Source organism: Lampetra planeri, chromosome 2 (genome assembly GCF_965212315.1).
Source record: "Lampetra planeri chromosome 2, kcLamPlan1.2.h2, whole genome shotgun sequence".
In the NCBI taxonomy this organism is placed as follows: domain Eukaryota; kingdom Metazoa; phylum Chordata; class Hyperoartia; order Petromyzontiformes; family Petromyzontidae; genus Lampetra; species Lampetra planeri.
In genome coordinates this window covers 15,947,698-15,966,445 of record NC_136108.1, presented here as the reverse complement: position 1 = coordinate 15,966,445, position 18,748 = coordinate 15,947,698, and the positions used below count along the sequence as shown (strand labels likewise).

At 41.6% G+C, this 18,748-nt stretch overlaps 1 protein-coding gene across 2 annotated transcripts in view; it reads right to left on the bottom strand.

Annotated features, from left to right (window-relative positions):
* Positions 1 to 1,028: 1,028 nt before the first annotated feature.
* The window catches only part of LOC144728958 (nck-associated protein 1-like), a 130,501-nt gene continuing 112,781 nt past the window's right edge, over positions 1,029 to 18,748 (bottom strand). For both annotated transcript variants that reach the window (XM_078608747.1, XM_078608757.1), the window contains exons 27-31: positions 18,257 to 18,350; positions 6,798 to 6,911; positions 4,986 to 5,095; positions 3,429 to 3,518; positions 1,029 to 2,692 (exon numbers count right to left, since the gene is read on the bottom strand). In XM_078608747.1, coding sequence (XP_078464873.1) covers positions 2,576 to 2,692; positions 3,429 to 3,518; positions 4,986 to 5,095; positions 6,798 to 6,911; positions 18,257 to 18,350 — 525 coding nt within the window. In that variant the 3' untranslated portion in view covers positions 1,029 to 2,575. The remainder of the gene's footprint in view (positions 2,693 to 3,428; positions 3,519 to 4,985; positions 5,096 to 6,797; positions 6,912 to 18,256; positions 18,351 to 18,748) is intronic.

Genomic DNA, 18,748 nt, shown 5'->3' with positions numbered 1-18,748 from the left:
GGCACGCACTCCGGCTGAGGCTTGCGCAGGGCAAACGATACTCCCCTTCAGCCGTTAAATCCAAGTCATGTTCTCTCCCCATTGCGGCTACTTGACCTCTGTTTATTGCCTTCGAAACAATCATTCAGAGGGCGTGAAACTTCCAGAACGGTCAATTCCGAGCGTGGGCTCTGGGCCGTGGGTGCCTTTTGGGGGTGAGGTGGGGTAAACAGGGTTAGTGTAGGACGGCGGTGGGATGGCAGGGGCGATGAGGTAAGATAACAGGAGCAGCACAGTAAGAGTGTGTGAAATATGCATCCCAGCGTCATATTTCGCCGTCCCAATCAATATCTTATTACGCCTGAAATCCCACGCTGGTGATAAGGGCGTTAGGAGTGGCTGCCTTGCTGCAGACAGACCGCATTGATCGAGCACTAAATAAACTCCGTCTCGGCTCGACGGCACAAATTAGGTGTCAGCGCACCGCGGGGCCCGACTTGTTTTATCGGCATCTCCTGCCACCGGCCAAGATTAAAATCGGTGATTTCATCAACTCGTTAGCGGCCATCGGCTGAGTTACGCCTCTGCGTCGTGGCCCTATTGAGCACTTACGTTAGATTTTGGAAGCATTCACAGACGAAGAGTTACATCCGATGACCTCACCGTGTTACCTCATACCTTAAAAAAGAAACGCTATATCCTGACGGCACTAAAGTTCTTACTTTTCGGCCGCCTTTGCAGTTTGCATTGTTTTCCATCCTTTATTTCACTGCCGTTCGTAAGTTACCGGGACACATGGCCTCTCTGTGGAATAACTCACCAATACACTCGCACTTTCTCAACACCATTAAGTGACAAAAAATAATTAATAAAAGTTAAAGATTCTTATATGCATAGCGTTTCACTATGACCTCATACTTCCAAGTAGAATTTAGAGCTGGAATATAAGGACAGATTTACAGACTCAGTGGGGTGTGTATTGCTTAGGGGTTTTTTTTACAAATGCAGCCACGTTGAACACACACTTGAAGTGTTAGAACTTGACAACATTTTACATGTTAAAATATTTTATTGAAAATGCCCAACAGTTTAGTTAGTCACTGCAGATGTCAGTCATGGAAATGTGGCATAGAGGACATCATATAAAACACAATGCATAAAATGTTAAAATCTTAAAAGAGCGGCCTTCTCTTCTTTCACAATACCAAATTCTGCTCAACACAGACTAAGCCTCTTTCGAGAATTTCTGGGAAAATAGGGTTGGATTTGACATGCCATACACACGTTTCAAGAACTTGTTATGTTAAGACTACAGTTTCATTGAGCATGAGAAGAAGGAAAAATAACCATTTTATTAAAAGTTTAAAACCAACCCTTCAAATTGTTTTAACAGTTTTTGATATTAAAATTACATAATATTTTAACGGGGGGGGCGGGGGAGGGTACAATTACTGTTGGAATCTGCACACAAGAATTCGTAATATATTGTATATATATACTTTAGAATTACTTTTGATCTAGGTGCGTCTTATAGAACAAAAAATGAATACGCTGTATATATGTACATAACATGATAATACTGCATCATGCAGGATAAATGTTTGCATATAAAATTAGTACTGTGTTAATATAAAACATTGGTGTTAAAAAAAAATACAATATAGGCTTACAAACATGTGCTTTGTATGAGGCTCTATTATCACTCATAACAGGGATAGAGTAAAATGATGAGTTTTTAAAGAGCTCTTGAAAGACTCGGGTAAGATGTTTTTTCGTCTTGGCATAACCATGTGGACAATTAACGTCAAACAGGTTTGGTCTCTGAAAATAATCTCCAATTGGCACATTTAATACTGCGGTTATGGCCACACGGCTCATCACTTTAAGTCACAAGTGTGATGCAATAATAATAAAATGTTTCTGATTATGGTCCAAAAACTACTTAAAGATTGCTCGACTGGTTACTGAACGACCAGGTTTCAGGCATTGTTCGCAAGCTACACAATAGCCTTAAAATGTGCGGGAATTCCTGTTTGTAATCTTAATTCTGGTAGATAACTTCCAACCAAGTGCAGCACAAGGGCTGTGTGAGTGGATAGTGAACAACACACGCGTCACATCATTTATGGTAAGGTTTTCCACAGCTGCGTAAAGGTGCTCTCACTCAGAACACGTATGGCACATGTCTCAATGAGTACATAGAAACTGATCACTTGATGCACACAGTGGAAGGCATGTATACAAATTTACCACACCACATCAGCAAAAAATTACCCACATATCTACACGTGAGTTCTATTTTCAAAGATAAAAAAAAATAATCCACTTAAATTCCAATGTCATGAATATTTAAAATCGTTACCCCTCTTCGCAAAAGCACCATGGGAATGTATCGGCCTACCTTTTATAACAAGCACAACAGCCTAACGAAACCTTCTATATATGCAATACACGACACTTCTCATCTCGAGGGGAGTATTTGGCAGTGAGAAAAGTAGATGAGCTCCATGCAAAAAAAACAACAACCCCTTCGAAGACCAAGCATCGTTTTAATTTAAAGCAACGCGTGCGCCGCTGTGCGAGGGGGGGCGCATATCTAGGTGGATGTGGCGACTCCCTGCTTGTACACCGCGTGGTACGCGTTCCGCAGCAAGACGTAGGGGAAGCAAGACTCCAGCAGGTCCATGGTGAGGAACGGAGACTCCTGCACGATCTGCAGTGCAAGAGGCCACCGTTAGAATGCGACTCGTCTCAGGGCCACACCGACGCAACAATAGGTCTGGTTATTTCAAGGTAATCAAAGACTAAGTGGCATATAGATACAAGCATAGACATGTATTTAAAACTAAGCAACACCATGTCAATCGTTTTTTTTTTACAAGTGCCTCCAGGTTTAAAAGGCAATAAAGTTGCGTCTCATTTCCACTGACATCCCTCAGTAAGCGTTGGAAAATCCATCGCTCGTTTTTAATGTTACATTAACTCACCGTATACCTCCGATTGGTGGTGACATAACCATTGCACACGTATCTGCTTTAATGTCTTAAGTGTGACTTTTTAAGAACATCTGTGATGAGGGCTAATAGATTAAAGTGGGATAAGCATACATCATAATTCTTGATGGAAAACCTGAAATTCACTCACCCTCCCCTTTTTTATAGCAAATAAAACAAAACTACATTTTTATTTCATAGCTGTTTTATTATTCCACCATGTGTGAATATAAAACTAGTACTGCTTACTGGGAAGTCACCAGTTGTCGTGGATACATTTCCGCCGACGATTAGAATCAGGAATATCCACCATTGGCCACCAATTAAGTTGAATGCTGCCCCCACTGCTCGTTGGAGCAGAGAGATTATTTCATTGACAATGAAATAACGCTTTCATATAAATCATTGACTCATCTCTCCACCATCTGATATTTTCTCGTGAAAGGCAGGCCCTACCATGTCTAACAGCAGGTACACGGACTCCCTGTTCCGTGTCGTCAACTTGTCAGTCTCCTGGCCAATCTTCAGCAGGCTGGACGATGCAAGCTACGGAAAAAAATACAGCTCAAGAATACAGTTTCAAGTATAGAGTAAATACAACACCAACTGCTTTTAGCCACTAAGGGATGGCGATATCACCATCGTGATTGTGCCAGGGTAGATGCACTTCGAGTACATTAATGAGTGTTTGGCACCTGGGAGGAAAACGGAGTAACTAGAATGAACACACAAGGAGATTCAATGAGTAACTAGAATGAACACACAAGGAGATACAATGATCAAAGCTGTCCTGCCATCTCATGGCAAACTCATGATTCCCAGGCTATGTCCCATCCAAAAAACGAACTAGGCTCAAGCCTGCTTAGCTTCTGAGAAATCAGGGGACATTCATGGTAATTTGGTCACAGGTGTATAGTATATCTCATATAATCCTAAATAAACAATGCTTTGCACGTTTTTCCTTCTCTACCCAATCATACAAAAGCTGTTTCAGCTTGCGGTAACAGAATACGCAGACTGCTTGACACAGCCAAAGTGGTTTCCTGGTGTTTACAGCCCTGAGCCAGTGATATAAATTCCACATTCCCATAGTGGGAGTGATGGTACTAATTTTTTCAACCCCGCAAGGTTAAAGGGCTGAGTTGATTAGTCACCTAATCAGGATTTGAACTCGTGAACTCACGATCATTGCAACGCGCAGCCAAATACTCATTGAAATATGCCCAGTTTTTTTTACATTTGTGAATTTGTTTTGAGATTAAAACTGGATAAACCAAACATTGGTAGCATAGGCAGGCCGAGTTTTAGTCTGACGAATGTTCGTTTAACGGGACGAAGGGGCTCAAAAAATGAGGACATGGTCAAGGCTGTTAAGACTAGAGGCACTGTGTTGACCGAGAGGCTAAGCATGACGTATTATGCACCCAACAAAATGATGCTGCCACTCACACAGTTAGGAGGGAAACTTCCATCAGGATTCAAGTCATCCCTGAGTAAACTGGTAAACAGTTAACTACCAACTTATGTAAACTCCTCCACCAAATTCTGGCCTTTGTGTATTGTATCTATGATTATATTATACAATGCAATTGTGCATTTGTTCATGCTATTTAGATTACTTGCTGGATTCATTATTCATTTGTTGAGGGGGGTTCATCTCATAATCTGTATTGATCCTGGAGAAATCCGATGAGCTATGAAGCTTCTCTTCGCATATCAAGCAAACAAGATGGTTGCGTGATCCATTCTAAATTATTTTCAAGTAACGAGGCTGGGTGGCTGAAGAGACTAAAGCCCTAGCAGGGCCAGAAATCATGCGATCTTAAATTAAACCCGCCAATGTTGGAGAAACAACAACAACAACAACGTTTCACGTGAGCAAATGTGGAACTTGTGAGAGGTGTGTTTGAGGTTACAATGAAGAACACTCCTCAGAATTCCGTGAGAGAGCAATCTTCACCTCGTCACATTTGTGAATGGCTCAGTGGTGTGACGGGGCAGGTGAACGCTCACCGCCAGAAATTCTTTGAGTCGCTCCTCCACGCTGCCCTTGTGAATTGTGAAGAGTGCCGCAGCCAGCTGATTGATAGCCGTAGCCAGGCAATGGATGTTGTTCAAGTGACCTGTAGGAAGGAGGCAGGATTGTGATGGGACAGAAAGACAAGCAAATAAATGTATAAGAATACAAGACAAGCGGTCTGCATCAGGCCGAGAGAAAAGAGGGACCCCGCTTTTGTTGCGATCGAAACGTCGTGGGTTCTTTTGCTTTTATTATTTTCAATAAATTTTTAATTTGATTTTACTATTTTTATTGTGGGTTTCTTGCTTTTATTACTTTCAAATTTGAATTTTATTTTTAAAATTTTTTTGTTTATTTTTATTTTTTATTAATATTTTGGGATTTTTAGTTTTCTATTTAAGTGACTTTACCGAAAGAACCAAGAATATGAATTCCTGCAAGTAACGAAAGTTTTAAGTCAAAATGTAACTGCCTCTATGGGGAGGGTTTCCACATGAAGATGTTAAGATGTTAAAACACAAAACAGAAACCTTTTGCAATGAATAATGTCTGCATTAACCACACATACTTGTGACGAACATGGAAACAAAAAAAATGCTCTGGTAATATATGTAATTATATAAAAGGAATATATTATACGTCTTCTTGTTTTCATTGTGGCTCACTTTTATTTCACTCATATTTTCATCTGTAAAATGTGCATGTGTCTTTATTTTAGCAACTCACAGATGACTAAAATGGAAAATCCGGCAAATATAATGATAGGCACCATAATAGTTGTCACTGGGTTATAAGACAATGGCATTGATTGACTTTGGGCCTACAATGGCAATATTATTTGTGTTAACCTATGTCACAAACTTCAATAATGTTCTTTGTACCGTTGGCATTAATATTTTACATTAATCAGGAGATTAATATTTATTCTTCGTTGGCGACAAGGTTTTGGTTATATCAGACTCTTTTCATCTTGGGTAGGTGTTGCTGGCTACCTGACTGTGCGTGCTTATACACTCACGTGGAATTCGTATTATAATTATGATACTAGCACCGCTGTGACCCATATCTCCTCCCACAAAGTGAGCAAACTGGCTCGGGATAATTTCAAGTGACCGTGCCACAAAATGTCAGCACATGAGGGGAAACAAAATGCAGCAGAGTTATATGTTTTTGTTGTTTGGCTGGATGCTCCTTGGCTAATTGGTAGCAGCCCATGTATTAGGCCGTGTGGCTTGCTCAACCCGAAGGCTCACAGGAATTCATCAAGACAGAGGTCAGCGAGGAATCGAGGACAAACATCCTACTGTTGAGGAAGGCAACTAAATAAGACAAGATAATTAACAGCACACGCATATGTGCTTTTGAAACAATGAAAAAAGAGTTCTGAATCTGGCAAGAGATTTGGAAGAATTTGTTGGGCATCCTTACAGGCCAAAATCTTTCAGATTTCACAACTGGCCCCATCTCAATGTCCACACATGCACACAGCACAGAGCTTAACAGCTGCGGCACTCCAAGTCTGGCATGGCTGACAAAAGCCATTCAAATTCTTGAACGTATCCCTATGATACAATTTTGTTGTTGTTTCATTATTAAAAAGATGTTAATATAAATGTTGAAGGAAGAAGAGATAAATGGGCTGCTACATAGTAGCAAAAACAAACACAAAATATACCAGGCAACAGAATTAAAATAACATACAAAAACTTTACAAATAAATATGGCTGGTGGGCCTTTCTCCATTGAATGTGTCCACAAACAGAGTCCGTGTAAAAGAAATGCAGTGAACTCTTGGGGGGAGTTACCTTCCAACCATGGGCTGTACTGGGACGTTTGGACCCCAGCGAGTGCTGGCAGAGACACCGCCACAAAGACCATGAGGAGGCAAGCGATCTTATAATCGTCCTCTGGAGACGTTTCTGTCAACAAAAAAAACAATTTATGGTCCGTAACAATGTGGAAAGAAATTTCTATGAGGTCAAAACACCATTTTTAATAAGACATTTCTGAAAATACTTTATATATACACACACACAAACTCCCACACCAAATAATAATAATAATAAAAAGTACGCATGCTGTTGCTAACCAAACCTTTTCTTTACAACAACAAAAACCCAGCAGCTCAGCAAGTACAGGGGAGGAGATCAAAATGATTCGAAACAAAATAGTGACTGAAAGAAAACTACACAATCTTACATCAGGATTATTTTCAATTCCCATTTTTGTTCATGAAAATGTAGTTACAAGTGACATGACAATGACACGAAAGATATTTTCACGGTTTTTGTGAGCAATGCATCTTTAATAATTGAGGTGTATTGTATCGCTTTTTTCCGTATTGTACCATTCTGTATACTTTTTATTTCTTACGAGTATTTCTCCACACATTTGAAAGTTTCATAACCGCCTTCCCTGAGAGCCCCTACCCCCCCCCCCCAACCACTTTGCTTGATAACACTTCATTTTTGCAGGGACGGAAAGTGAGACAGAGAAACACATGGATTAGAGAACACACACATTAATGATCGCACCTCCAATTAGCACAGTTAACTATGTACGTGCGAAAGAAATTCAACATACAATCATTATTCAAACTGTCAATAAAATTAAGTGGACTTGGGCAGTAAATGTCGCTAGAAGGGACGATAGTCGAAGGTCAAGGATAATGATGGCGTGGCAGCGAAGTAATGGAACGTGTCCGAGAGGACATCTCCTGAGGAAATGGAGCAATTAAATCAGCGTTTGTGCAAATGCTCGGATTATTACATTACAGAATTCTGAGAGATGTTGGGAGCTTGGGAAGGCAATCATCCAGCAGTGAATTGACCATGGCTAATGATTCCTGGGCATCGTGTGTGTGGTTGAAAGGTCACATGACGTGCAGTGAGATCAGCATCACACCTCATCACATTTGTCTTCTCCTGCATAGTAACAAGTCCGCAAAAAAATGATTGCCAATCCAGGGGGTGGCCATTGCTAGCCACACATAACCAGCTTCCTACTGAAGTTCTTCCACAGGAATTAAAACTTAGACCGCTGGGAATGGAACCAATTTTCCTCTATCCATCCTTCCCCGCAACGTGCGCAGACACACGAGGGATTATTTGTATGTGCATTTCATGCTTTTGGATTATTAGAAAGGTTGAAATCATTTTCTAATTAAGGAATTACTGCTAATTCAAAACATGTGCACCACAGTGCCACTCTTAGGCTGGCTGTAGTAGGGCCCTTCCAATTTGCTCGGGGTGTGATGCAGGGACCGTGAGCCATGGTAGATGTTTTACAAAATATGTAATCGGCAGAGCTCTTCAGCATGTATGCATGGAAATGTTTTTTTTTATACATTTTAGTTATTTAGCTATTGTAATACATCATAAAAGTGTTCAACATGCAAATACCAGATGTATTTGTATTCTTCAATGAGAACAGTTTTGTTGTATTTTTAAGTTATAAGGATTGGATTACATTACTTTGGGTTTCACCATTGACAGAAAACAATACATGCATAAATATTTATATTTTACAGCCCGATGTCAATCCACTGCTAAAGGCCTCCCCCCCCCCCTATGCCAAGTCAGTCATAGGGGTTGTTTGACCATACTTATCCATGCCAGTCAGCGTGGGATGGTGGTTGATGAAGTGGGAGTCGTGGGGGGGCAGGACCGGTTCAGATTTCACTCGCCACTCAAGTCAATAGGTTCATAGCTTATGAGTGAGTGGTGGGATGAGTGGTGAGGAGAGTGGTGAGTGGTGGGTTGAGTTTTGGGGGGTGAGTGGTGAGTGAGTGTTGAGTGAGTGGTGAGGTGAGTGGTGAGTGACGAGGTGAGAGGTGACAGGGACTTTGCATCACTGCTTAGACCTCACATATGTATGTAAATGTATGAATTATACAAGTATGCTAGCAAGACTGTGGCTTTGCATGATTGCATTTTATATCTGAACATGTGCCACCCATGAAGAGAGGGTACCGAATTGTGTTGTATATTAAAATCAATGTGCCATGTTGAACATAATACAGGTGCTCATTATTCCTTTAAAGCACTTGTACTAGTCGTCTTGTGTGAGTACCTGACATGTTAACATCATCTGTGATCTATTCACTTCTGGATGAAGGCCTTTCCAATCCAAGTCATCGCCATGCTTCTCGTTCTCGTAATCGCATTGAACGCTGGTCTCTGGGTTCAAAATGCAGTGCACTGCTGCTGCTATTTCAGCAATCAGAGAGATTAAGTAACAAATAATGGAAATAATTGTATATAGTTTTTTTTTGTTCACGAAAGAACAAAAAAGTAAAGAGAAATAAGAGCTTCACATTTTGGGCGAATACATTTTCTTGAGAAAATTATAAAATAAATCTCCAAGGAAATAAAACTATCACAGTTTCGCACAATTCACACATGCACTTGTTCATACACCACGGCATATTAAATTCATAGAACACAACATTTCTCGTTTTTGGTCCCACGCAATAATTTACAAACTATAATTATCACGACTCATAATGCTGGATGTAAGCGAGCTGTGGGGTGGATATGTATGTACTTTTGTATAACAATGTGTAATAAGATTGTAGTAATTAATATGATGAGATAAAATATTTTAAAAAGCATATACATGTATGTTATCTACTCGTTGTATGCCGTTAAGGTAGTCAAAAACAATGGTAAATAACTGTTGAAGAGACACAAATGTAAAGGACAAACAGTCCATCTAGGGCAGCTATCAGAGAAATAAAATAAAGTGCAGGATAGAGTGCTTTGAGAATATTATATCTGATACTGAAAAGCAACAGATGAATATGCCATAACAACAGTTTGCAGTTCTGCCATGGCATACGGATTGGAAGCATACATTCTGACAAAGTACATGAAACAAAAGCTAAAAAATATGCAAAGCATGCTGGAGAGATGAATGCTGGGAATTACACTAAGATACAGAAAGGGAAACACATGAATCAGAGAACATAATCAAATGGAGACTATGGAGACTATTAATAAAACAAAGTGATTGTGGGCAGGACACGTCGCTGGAAGGAATGGTAAGCCAATAGATGCTGTCGGTGGAGGAATGGCAGCCAAAGGGAGGCGATCTGACGCAAAGATGCGGCGATGAGATGAGGTCACAAAAGCAAGAATGGGCTAAATTGTGGCATTTAAAATCGAAACTATTTTTATTTGACCAGGTAAGGCCCACTGACCTATATATATCTCTTTTTCGAAGTGGCATGGCCACAAATGATAGCTCAACGAAGTGACTTATCGTGTGGAAACTGATAGCAGCCAAATACTCAAAATGCATGTTTCTAAATGTGAAGGGAAAAACCGGAGGATCCGGAGAAAAATCCATGTGCCACGGGGAGACCATGCAAACTCCAAATATATAGGCGTCAGGATCGGGATTGAACCCACGACCCCCTGTATACCAGATGAGTTAGTTAACATCTCACCACCGTGGCACCCATGAAGCATGAAATGTCATGAGGCCTTCAGCAATGGGCTGAATGCCTCATAATAGGTAATCGAAAGGTTTGGGAAATTCGCCAATTAAGGTCCAAACACTCAAGATTAGTTTTAATTTTCCAAATACAGGACAGTAATAATTTATTTGGTCAATGCTCAATGCATGATATATGTAATGCATGATATATGTAATGCATTAAAAGCCTTATACAAGCACATAAAACATATAATGTGAATAGGTACAAATCATGACGCTCTAAATATGTTTAATCACATTGGGGATGTACGACCACTCCGATTAAAACGTTTAAAATGTTTGTTTTGTCACACTTGTGTCTTCTAAAAGATTGGCTTCACGGGAAGAAAAGCAAAGCTATAAAATAGTTTGAACAACTGTTCACAGTGGTTTGCAGCACTTGGGAATCAGTCTACGTACTCTGCTGACAAACCTCTAATGATGTGTGGATTCTGCAGACATGCTCAAGGAAAGTAATTATCACCGAGCTCTGGGATTCCTCCAAACAGTTTTGGATGCTCCAACCAGCAAACCTCTAGGGTGCTCATTTGTTATCTTCACGTTTATTTATTGCTCTGGACACCGCAAGCAGACCGTATTTCTTTACGTATTCCTATTTCTCACTTTTGCCAGGATTGCTGCATCTGTCCGTGAACTTTTTCCCAGAGATTTATTATCCAGTTTTCCCTGGTGACCTTGTCAGACACGGCGTGTTCCAAAGCCAGTGTTAGAAAAATCTCATCCGAATTGGAACACCTTAATTTCCTGTTGTCGTCAGATGCTGAAAGATTTGTGTGAGAGACCTCGTATATGTGGCTCAAAATTTTATGGGTAAAGAAAAGAAAAGTACAATTTTTAAATGAAAAGTACAACTTTTTTCACGAGACATTAGCGCCGTTACTAAATGTGACAAATATGTACAAGTATTCATTAAATTGCTTACGAGGTTACACATTTCAAGTTGCTGCTTTTAAACCCTGTGGCACACAAGCTGGACTTGACACAGTCGACTCTTTGACTCTCTCGTGTGCGAAAAACACATTTTTTTAAAAAGTAGTTTATTTTTGCTTTGGTGCTAACTCTGACACAACCATTCCTGCCTTTCCCCGTTACACTGTTGCATTTGTGATCTCAAAACAGACTTCCAGGAGACGCAGGCCACCATGTTCAAAGCATCGTGGCATTTTAAGAACTCAATTTTAAGAGCTTAAATCAAATTGGCAGTTGATAAATGTTCTGGTTACCAAAGAGAACATTGCTCAATTTAACACGTAGGCTTTCGCGACCAATATTATTCATAATCAACGTTTTTGGGTTAGATCGCGTTATTTATAAATGTGTCGTAACCCTCCCCCACCCGACACGGCCAATCAGCAAAAAAGTGTCACGTTGACAAAAAGACAAATAGTTCACTATTTTAGCCCACCGGTGTGTTGAAGAATTCTGGCGAATTGCCCGATGATGCTGGATGTAATTACCAGCGAAACGTCGTACTCAAAAAATTTAAATGTTGTGGATTCACTCTTCAACACACCGGTGGGCTAAAGTAGTGAAATATTTGTCTTTTGTCAACGTGACACTTTTTTGCCGATTGGCCGTGTCGGGTGGTGGAGGGTTACGACACATTTATAAATAACGCGATCTAACCCAAAAACGTTTATTATGAACATTGCTCAAGCCTAATATATCTCTTTCTCAACACACTCCACCAACTGCTCGTGCCAATGGGGACCTACCCCATAATCAATGTGCTTCAGAGAACAAAAACGAAAACTTACACAGTACTACTCCCAATGCAATGCTGTACATATATGGGTTAGACATTCTCTGTTGATACATTTGTGAGCTGTTAAAAAGCTCTTGAAATAATAAACTATTTTTTTTTACTTCTTCTAAATGTGTGATCCAATCACATCAGAATCATTGCGTTTGACTGTAAAGGAAACGGCGTACAGCAGTACCAATGGGGATGCTGCATGAAGATGGGAACTACATCCACTGTTGTCACGTGCTTCATTCATTTCAAGGCTCTGCGAAAGTGATTTTCTGGTAGTGAGCCAAACATGACAGGAAACGGACTTTGTGTAATCGAGGTCACTCCAATAATTGTATCAAGCTGTCACTGCCAATAACATTAACTATTTCACATCACTCGCTTCACCTTTACTATATACAATGCAGAAAGTGATGCATTTACTTAGATTTCAGTTTATATGCAAAGATATAAGGGTTATTAGTTTGAAGACTGGTATTTTGGCATCGGGGAAAATGGATAAACCAGGACCAACTGTTAGATCTATTATGTGTACACACACACACACAAAAGACAACGATCCCCATTTAGCTTTATACGCTGTCAGGACAACCGATTTTAGGGAGCACCTGTGAAATCTGGAAAGCAGACAGAGTGGTATATTCAGAAGACAGTCTTTGTCTCGTCAGCGATGACTGAATAATGCCACACCAGATGAGTTGACCTTACGGAGGCCCAGACAAGGTGCAACAATCTATCGCTACTGGTGTTGCGCACCACACAGGAATCTAACCCAGGCCTCTGCAAACAGACCACGGCAAGCCAGCTGCGATGCCACTGCTTGCGGTGCGGTGCAGCCAGCGCCCTCTCGACGGTTTGTGAGAAGCTTTGAAGGATGAAGGCCGAAGGGGCTCACAAAGAACAGCAAGGAGGGGTCATGGTTGTAGTGTACAGGGTGGTCCAGATGTCTTGTAAAGCTCCCCCCTCACCCCTCCCAATGAATTGACCCCTTACATGGTTTTCCTTTGCACATTCATTTATGTTTTAAATAAACCTTACTGAAAAAAATAGTAAGTTTTAGAAAATTAAATGGGGGGAGGGGGGTCACAAGACATCTGGACCACCATGTACTGTATTTAACCATGATGTGAGGCTACACCTTCAATTTCCTTCAGGTCAAGGGGTTAGAAACGCTGGAGAGAAAAAAAAATCGGCCGGGCTCGCACGAACCCCGCACGGCGCTCTCGTGGCGCTGGGGTGAAAGCGGCGTGGCGCTTGCTGGTATCTGGCGTGCCCCAATGCAAGGGGTTCAGGAACAGGCAAACCTGACACTCGTCTCAGGGAAAGGCTTCAGTTGTGTTTGGCAATCTCATCTTGGCAAACTAACACGAATTTTTTTTTCCCGAATACTTGGAACACATATGAATAAATTAACTGAAAACACATCCTACATTATTCCGAGTATTTAACCATATCGGTTATCTTATTAGTTTGGCACAATATAGTGTGTACAAAAAGAAGACATTCTGAAGTTAAGAATAGGTCACTGAACTTGCAAGCATTGTGCTAGAGCCTTTCCTATAACCACATCAGAGGAACATCTGCTCGAAAACTATTTAACAAAACAAATAATGTTTTTTCACTTAACATTGACTTCACAATACATTTTCCATTGGCGGCACTTATACATAGAATAGGTGGTTTATTACTTTAAACGTCAAATTATCCCCTTGCTCAAACAGGGGCTGGCAAGGTGAAAGAAACATTTCCACATTCCTTTGGCAAGGACCAGCCTTCTTTGAGGATTCACGCTGTCAACTTCCCGCCACCCAGTGGCATCTTACCGAGCCGTGCTCTTGTTACTCTGCCTGGAATAATGAAGAGGATGGGGCCCAAGTCGACCGTGGCCAGGATTTGAGCACGTGACTGCTCCCTCAACAAATTATCGACATCCCAGCCTTTGTATTTATGATCGCATTCACATGGCTGAGCACATATTTGCGCTTGTGCTGTATCTACCTCTCCAATGTGGTTTTAAGTTGTTTCCACGTGTTGTTCCCTATGATGTTCTATGCCGAACAACATGCGGCACGAGGTGAAAACACATCAGTTGCCATTGAATTTACATAGATACCATGAAAAAACACTTTCAGCTGAATGTCTGCACGCTAGGATGCAAGTGGGTCACACAAAACCTCAACAGAAGCTTGGTGGAGTGACATTAAAGAGACCCAACTACCCCAAGACTGCAGGTGTGCCTAGAGTGAGCAAGTAAAGATGAGCAAGCGTGAGTGTTTTACGTAGCAAGATACTGAGGGGAGCAAGAGAGTGATAACATTATACGAGTGAACAAGTGATTGAACGTTGATAGAAGTGAATGAGTGGGCAAGCGCGCGTGTGAACCAACAAACTAGTGCTCAGGTGAACGAGTGAGCGCGCCACTGAAATAGTGGGTAAATGAACGCATGAGCGAGCGAGTAAGCGAGCGTGCGAGGGAGCTTGCGAAGCAAACGAGCGGACAAGAGAACGGGCGGTTCGGCAAATGCCCCCGTGCCTGCGCTCTCCGACATTTGCTGACGCGCGCGTTTTCCACCGTCCTCCCAGCCAAGCTGGTAGGACAGAGGCCAGAGGAGCAGGGCAGCTGGCGCCCTCGCAGCTGATGTAGTGCTCCCGCAGGAGGGCGGTGCGCGCACACTGCACAAGACGACGCCAACCGCCTTCCGTACAAAGCGGCAGCCCGAGCAGCAGTGGCAGCAGCATGAGTGGGATCAAGCGTAGCCCAGCATCAATAACTACCTCCCTCGATCTACAATGCGAGCATTGCGAGGAGTTGCCATCGTGAACACGACGATCGCGGTGGCAATAGTGAAGGCCGCATTGTCACGGAAACAATGGAAATACCCCTGAGAAATGTAACTTGGCAGCGTCTGGATTGCTGATTTGATCGCGACGAAGGTTGAAATGTAAACGTGCATATTAAGACCATTGCGTGGAATTGAAAGGTAACAGACAGTGCAGACAGTGAAGACATCACGGTTGCTCATTCGAAAATTAAGAGTGGCAATATTCTCACACAATACCACTATTCTTTGCAACTATAAAATTTCCAACTCAACATCTGCTAGCAGTTAGGCACTAAAATCTGCAATATGGACTTTTTTGCAGAGCCGTTACTGAGCCGGGTGGATTATCCTAATGTGCAACTTTAGAGATGTTATCGAGAGAAACTCTGCGTCAGCAAGCTCTCCGAAGATTAAGCATGAAAAAAATAGACTTAACTTTCTTACTTATAGACACAAAGGCATACTGTTAAACAACACCCATATTCATTTGGACTGTTTGTATTTGGTGAAATACACTGAGCAGCCAATGGCAGATGCATGCATTCTTTATGGTGACATGAGTATCGGACTTCATAGAGGCTCTTATCACAAACTCCAATATAATACGCACAAACTCCATTGCTTGCAAACCATCAGCTGCAACACATTATACTGTTAGTCATGGTGGTTTTTGCCAGTTCATCTTTCCAAAATTTCGTGAGAAACTATTTTTTTCCATCGCTAAAAGTACACGCACATACGTGCATACAAAAAAAATTACCTTTGATTTAGTTGGGTGTGAGCACATTACTACATGATACATTTTTTGTGCTATCAAGATATTGAAATCGCATACGTGAAATGTAACTTTTCAATTCTTTGCAACAATTTAAAGCAGCCATTTTACAAGCCGTTTTTTCTTGTATTCTGTCAATCATAATGATTATCATCACCCATCAAGAACTATCCACTGCTGGATGAAGGCCTCCCCAGGTCATCGTGATCCCTCGTGGTCCAGCAATGCAACAATCCATGCAGCTCCCAACACTTGAGCTGTTCTCACCATCGCTCCAACTCGGTGGCAGTATTCTTCTTGACCATTTTATCGTCAGTCTCGACCACTCTCCATCATCCTGTGTAGTGACGCAGCCAGCCCAAGTCCCTTTACTTTGTTTTTTTAACAGTCAATAAGAATGTCTATGATTTGTATACGATGTCTGATCCATGTGTTCTTGTTTCTGTCTCTCAGTGTATTTACAGGCACGCACTTCTCTTAACGCTTTGAGTACCTTTTTTTACTTTTTGTTCCAAGTTCTTTGGCGGTGTCTATGTTTCCAGTCCATGTCACAGCAGAAAATATGTACCAATTGAAAGAATTATTCTTTAAGCACAATGCATTGTTGCTCCTCATTATCAAGTTCCGTTTTCTGAAAGTATTTCAACATGTTCTCTCGCGCGTCTCCTAAATCACTTTGATCCCAGTCCACCTTCAATACATGCCCGAGATGTACATACTCTGATGTGTGTTCCAGTTGCATCCCTTCATCAAATATTTTTGCTATTGTTTAATTACTCGTTGTTTTCCTCACATTTATCTTGAGCCCTTTTCTTTGGCAATTTATGTAAACATTTGCCAATATTAAGTGGAACCAGCTATGCCGGTCAAGAAGGCTGCTCGTGACATTAAAATCTGTTAAGAGCTCATCTTATTGAAGCACTCAGCAGAACACCGCCCATTGCTGCTCCACGTGGAAGGAGCAATTCCAAAAGTAATGTCATTCACGTAAAGTCCCGCGAGCACACACGTGCAGATAACTTTCTGGGCACAGTTGTCTTGCAGGAATAACTTAATGTTTCACTTACAAATAAGCCCGGCATTATTTTCAAAGGTGCACGTCTCAACTGTTTAGAAAGCGCCTTCATTATCACGGCTCCGTTGCATTGGTCGGACATGTTTTTGGCATAATACAAAAGCAAGTTGTGCAGATAGGAACCATGATGCAGGTGTGTGTGTGTTCCTGAACACATTGTTTTCCCAGTGAATTTATGTCAAGTGTGTCCATGGTGCAATGAGAATTGAGTGATGCTTTTCCCTGCTTGGTGGCCTGAAGCCAGCGGTGGGAATTCAGCATTCCTATCTATGGCAGGTGCCAGTCTCTCCAAAGGACCAACAGTGATGGTACTTTCTAGAGAAATGGTCATCTAAATAGAAATCTTGAAGGAGCAGAATTCAGCTCTTATTAACCTTAAAATGTGAAAAAGACATCTGTGAAAAAGAGCTTCATAGCTCATCGGATTTCTCCAGGATAAATAAAGATTGTTGTTTTATATGCTTAAATAATGATAATCCAATTACCCAAGCCAAATGAGAGAATTTCCCCAAGATTGAGTCGAGTATGGAGATGCGGCGATGCAATCAGCTTATTTTCAGCTGCCGAGATGGAATGCTCGTTTGCAAGATCTTTGTAGATGGTCGTGGCTTGGCGGTGCCGTTAATACAATTGCGGGATTGATCGTGGCTGAGCATGGCAATTCATAATTTACAGCCCTTTGTGAATATAGCACAATGCTGGACGAATACCTCCTCACACTGCATTGATCATAAGAGGTTGCTTGACCATTCGAATCAGTGTTGTTGAGTTTGTAGCACAGTTTGCTTCTATGTTGTAACATACAATATATATAAATCAATACAGCCACTGGGGGTGTTAGAATGCACCATTATATATGCATATATAGAAAAAAATAACCGATTCCTGGATCGAATCGTCACCTCGAATTGTGCAATTTAATAAAATCGAGAAGGGATGAATCATTACCGGCCTACTCATGGTGCCCTTGCACAAATGTATCCGTGCATACCAGATAAACAGCGTGTGTGCATGTACGAGCATGTACGTGCACACGCATGCATTCATTTACGTGCGCATGCATCAGTGTGTGTGCCGTTCATGCCTTGTTTAGAGATATAGGCTATTCCTGCGGTGTACATTTTGAGTCTATATTTCTTAGTGATGGGTGAGTATGGGGGTAGACAGGGTGAGGAGATGGCTGAGTAGGGTGGGAGGGGGGGTAGGAATACAGAGGGTGGGATCAACTTCCTTGCACCGGGGCTTCTACACCGCGATTCCCACAGAGTGCGGTGCAAAGCCTCACTCAACATGTGTCTATCGTTCGACATCAACGAGGAGAGAGAGAGAGGGAGACGCACCTCCCTTCTGCGAGGAGAGCGCCATGACCAGAGCTGGGTCGACCTCGCACACGAGGCCCGCTGCCGACGACAGCTCGTACACACTCATGGCCACCTGGGTGCGGAGGGGGAGGGGTGCGGCGTCATTCGAACTTAGTCGGCGATACCTGCATCGTTTACACCATTGGAACCTCATTTGCCAGTAAAAATATGATAATTGTTTTTTTACCCTTCTATCTGGCAACAAAACTGACACCTTTTTTTTACAAGGAGTCATGTTTACATAAACCACAATACCTGCAGTCATAATGCAAAGAAAAAACATTATGACTGCAGGTATTGTGGTCTATGTAAACATGACTCCTTGTAAAAAAAGGTGTCAGTTTTGTTGCCAGATAGAAGGGTAAAAAACCAATTATCATATTTTTACTGGCAAATGAGGTTCCAATGGTGTAAATGCTTACCCCGAGCTCTCATACTCTGATGGTGCGTTGTCTTTGAGTTGTGCGCCTT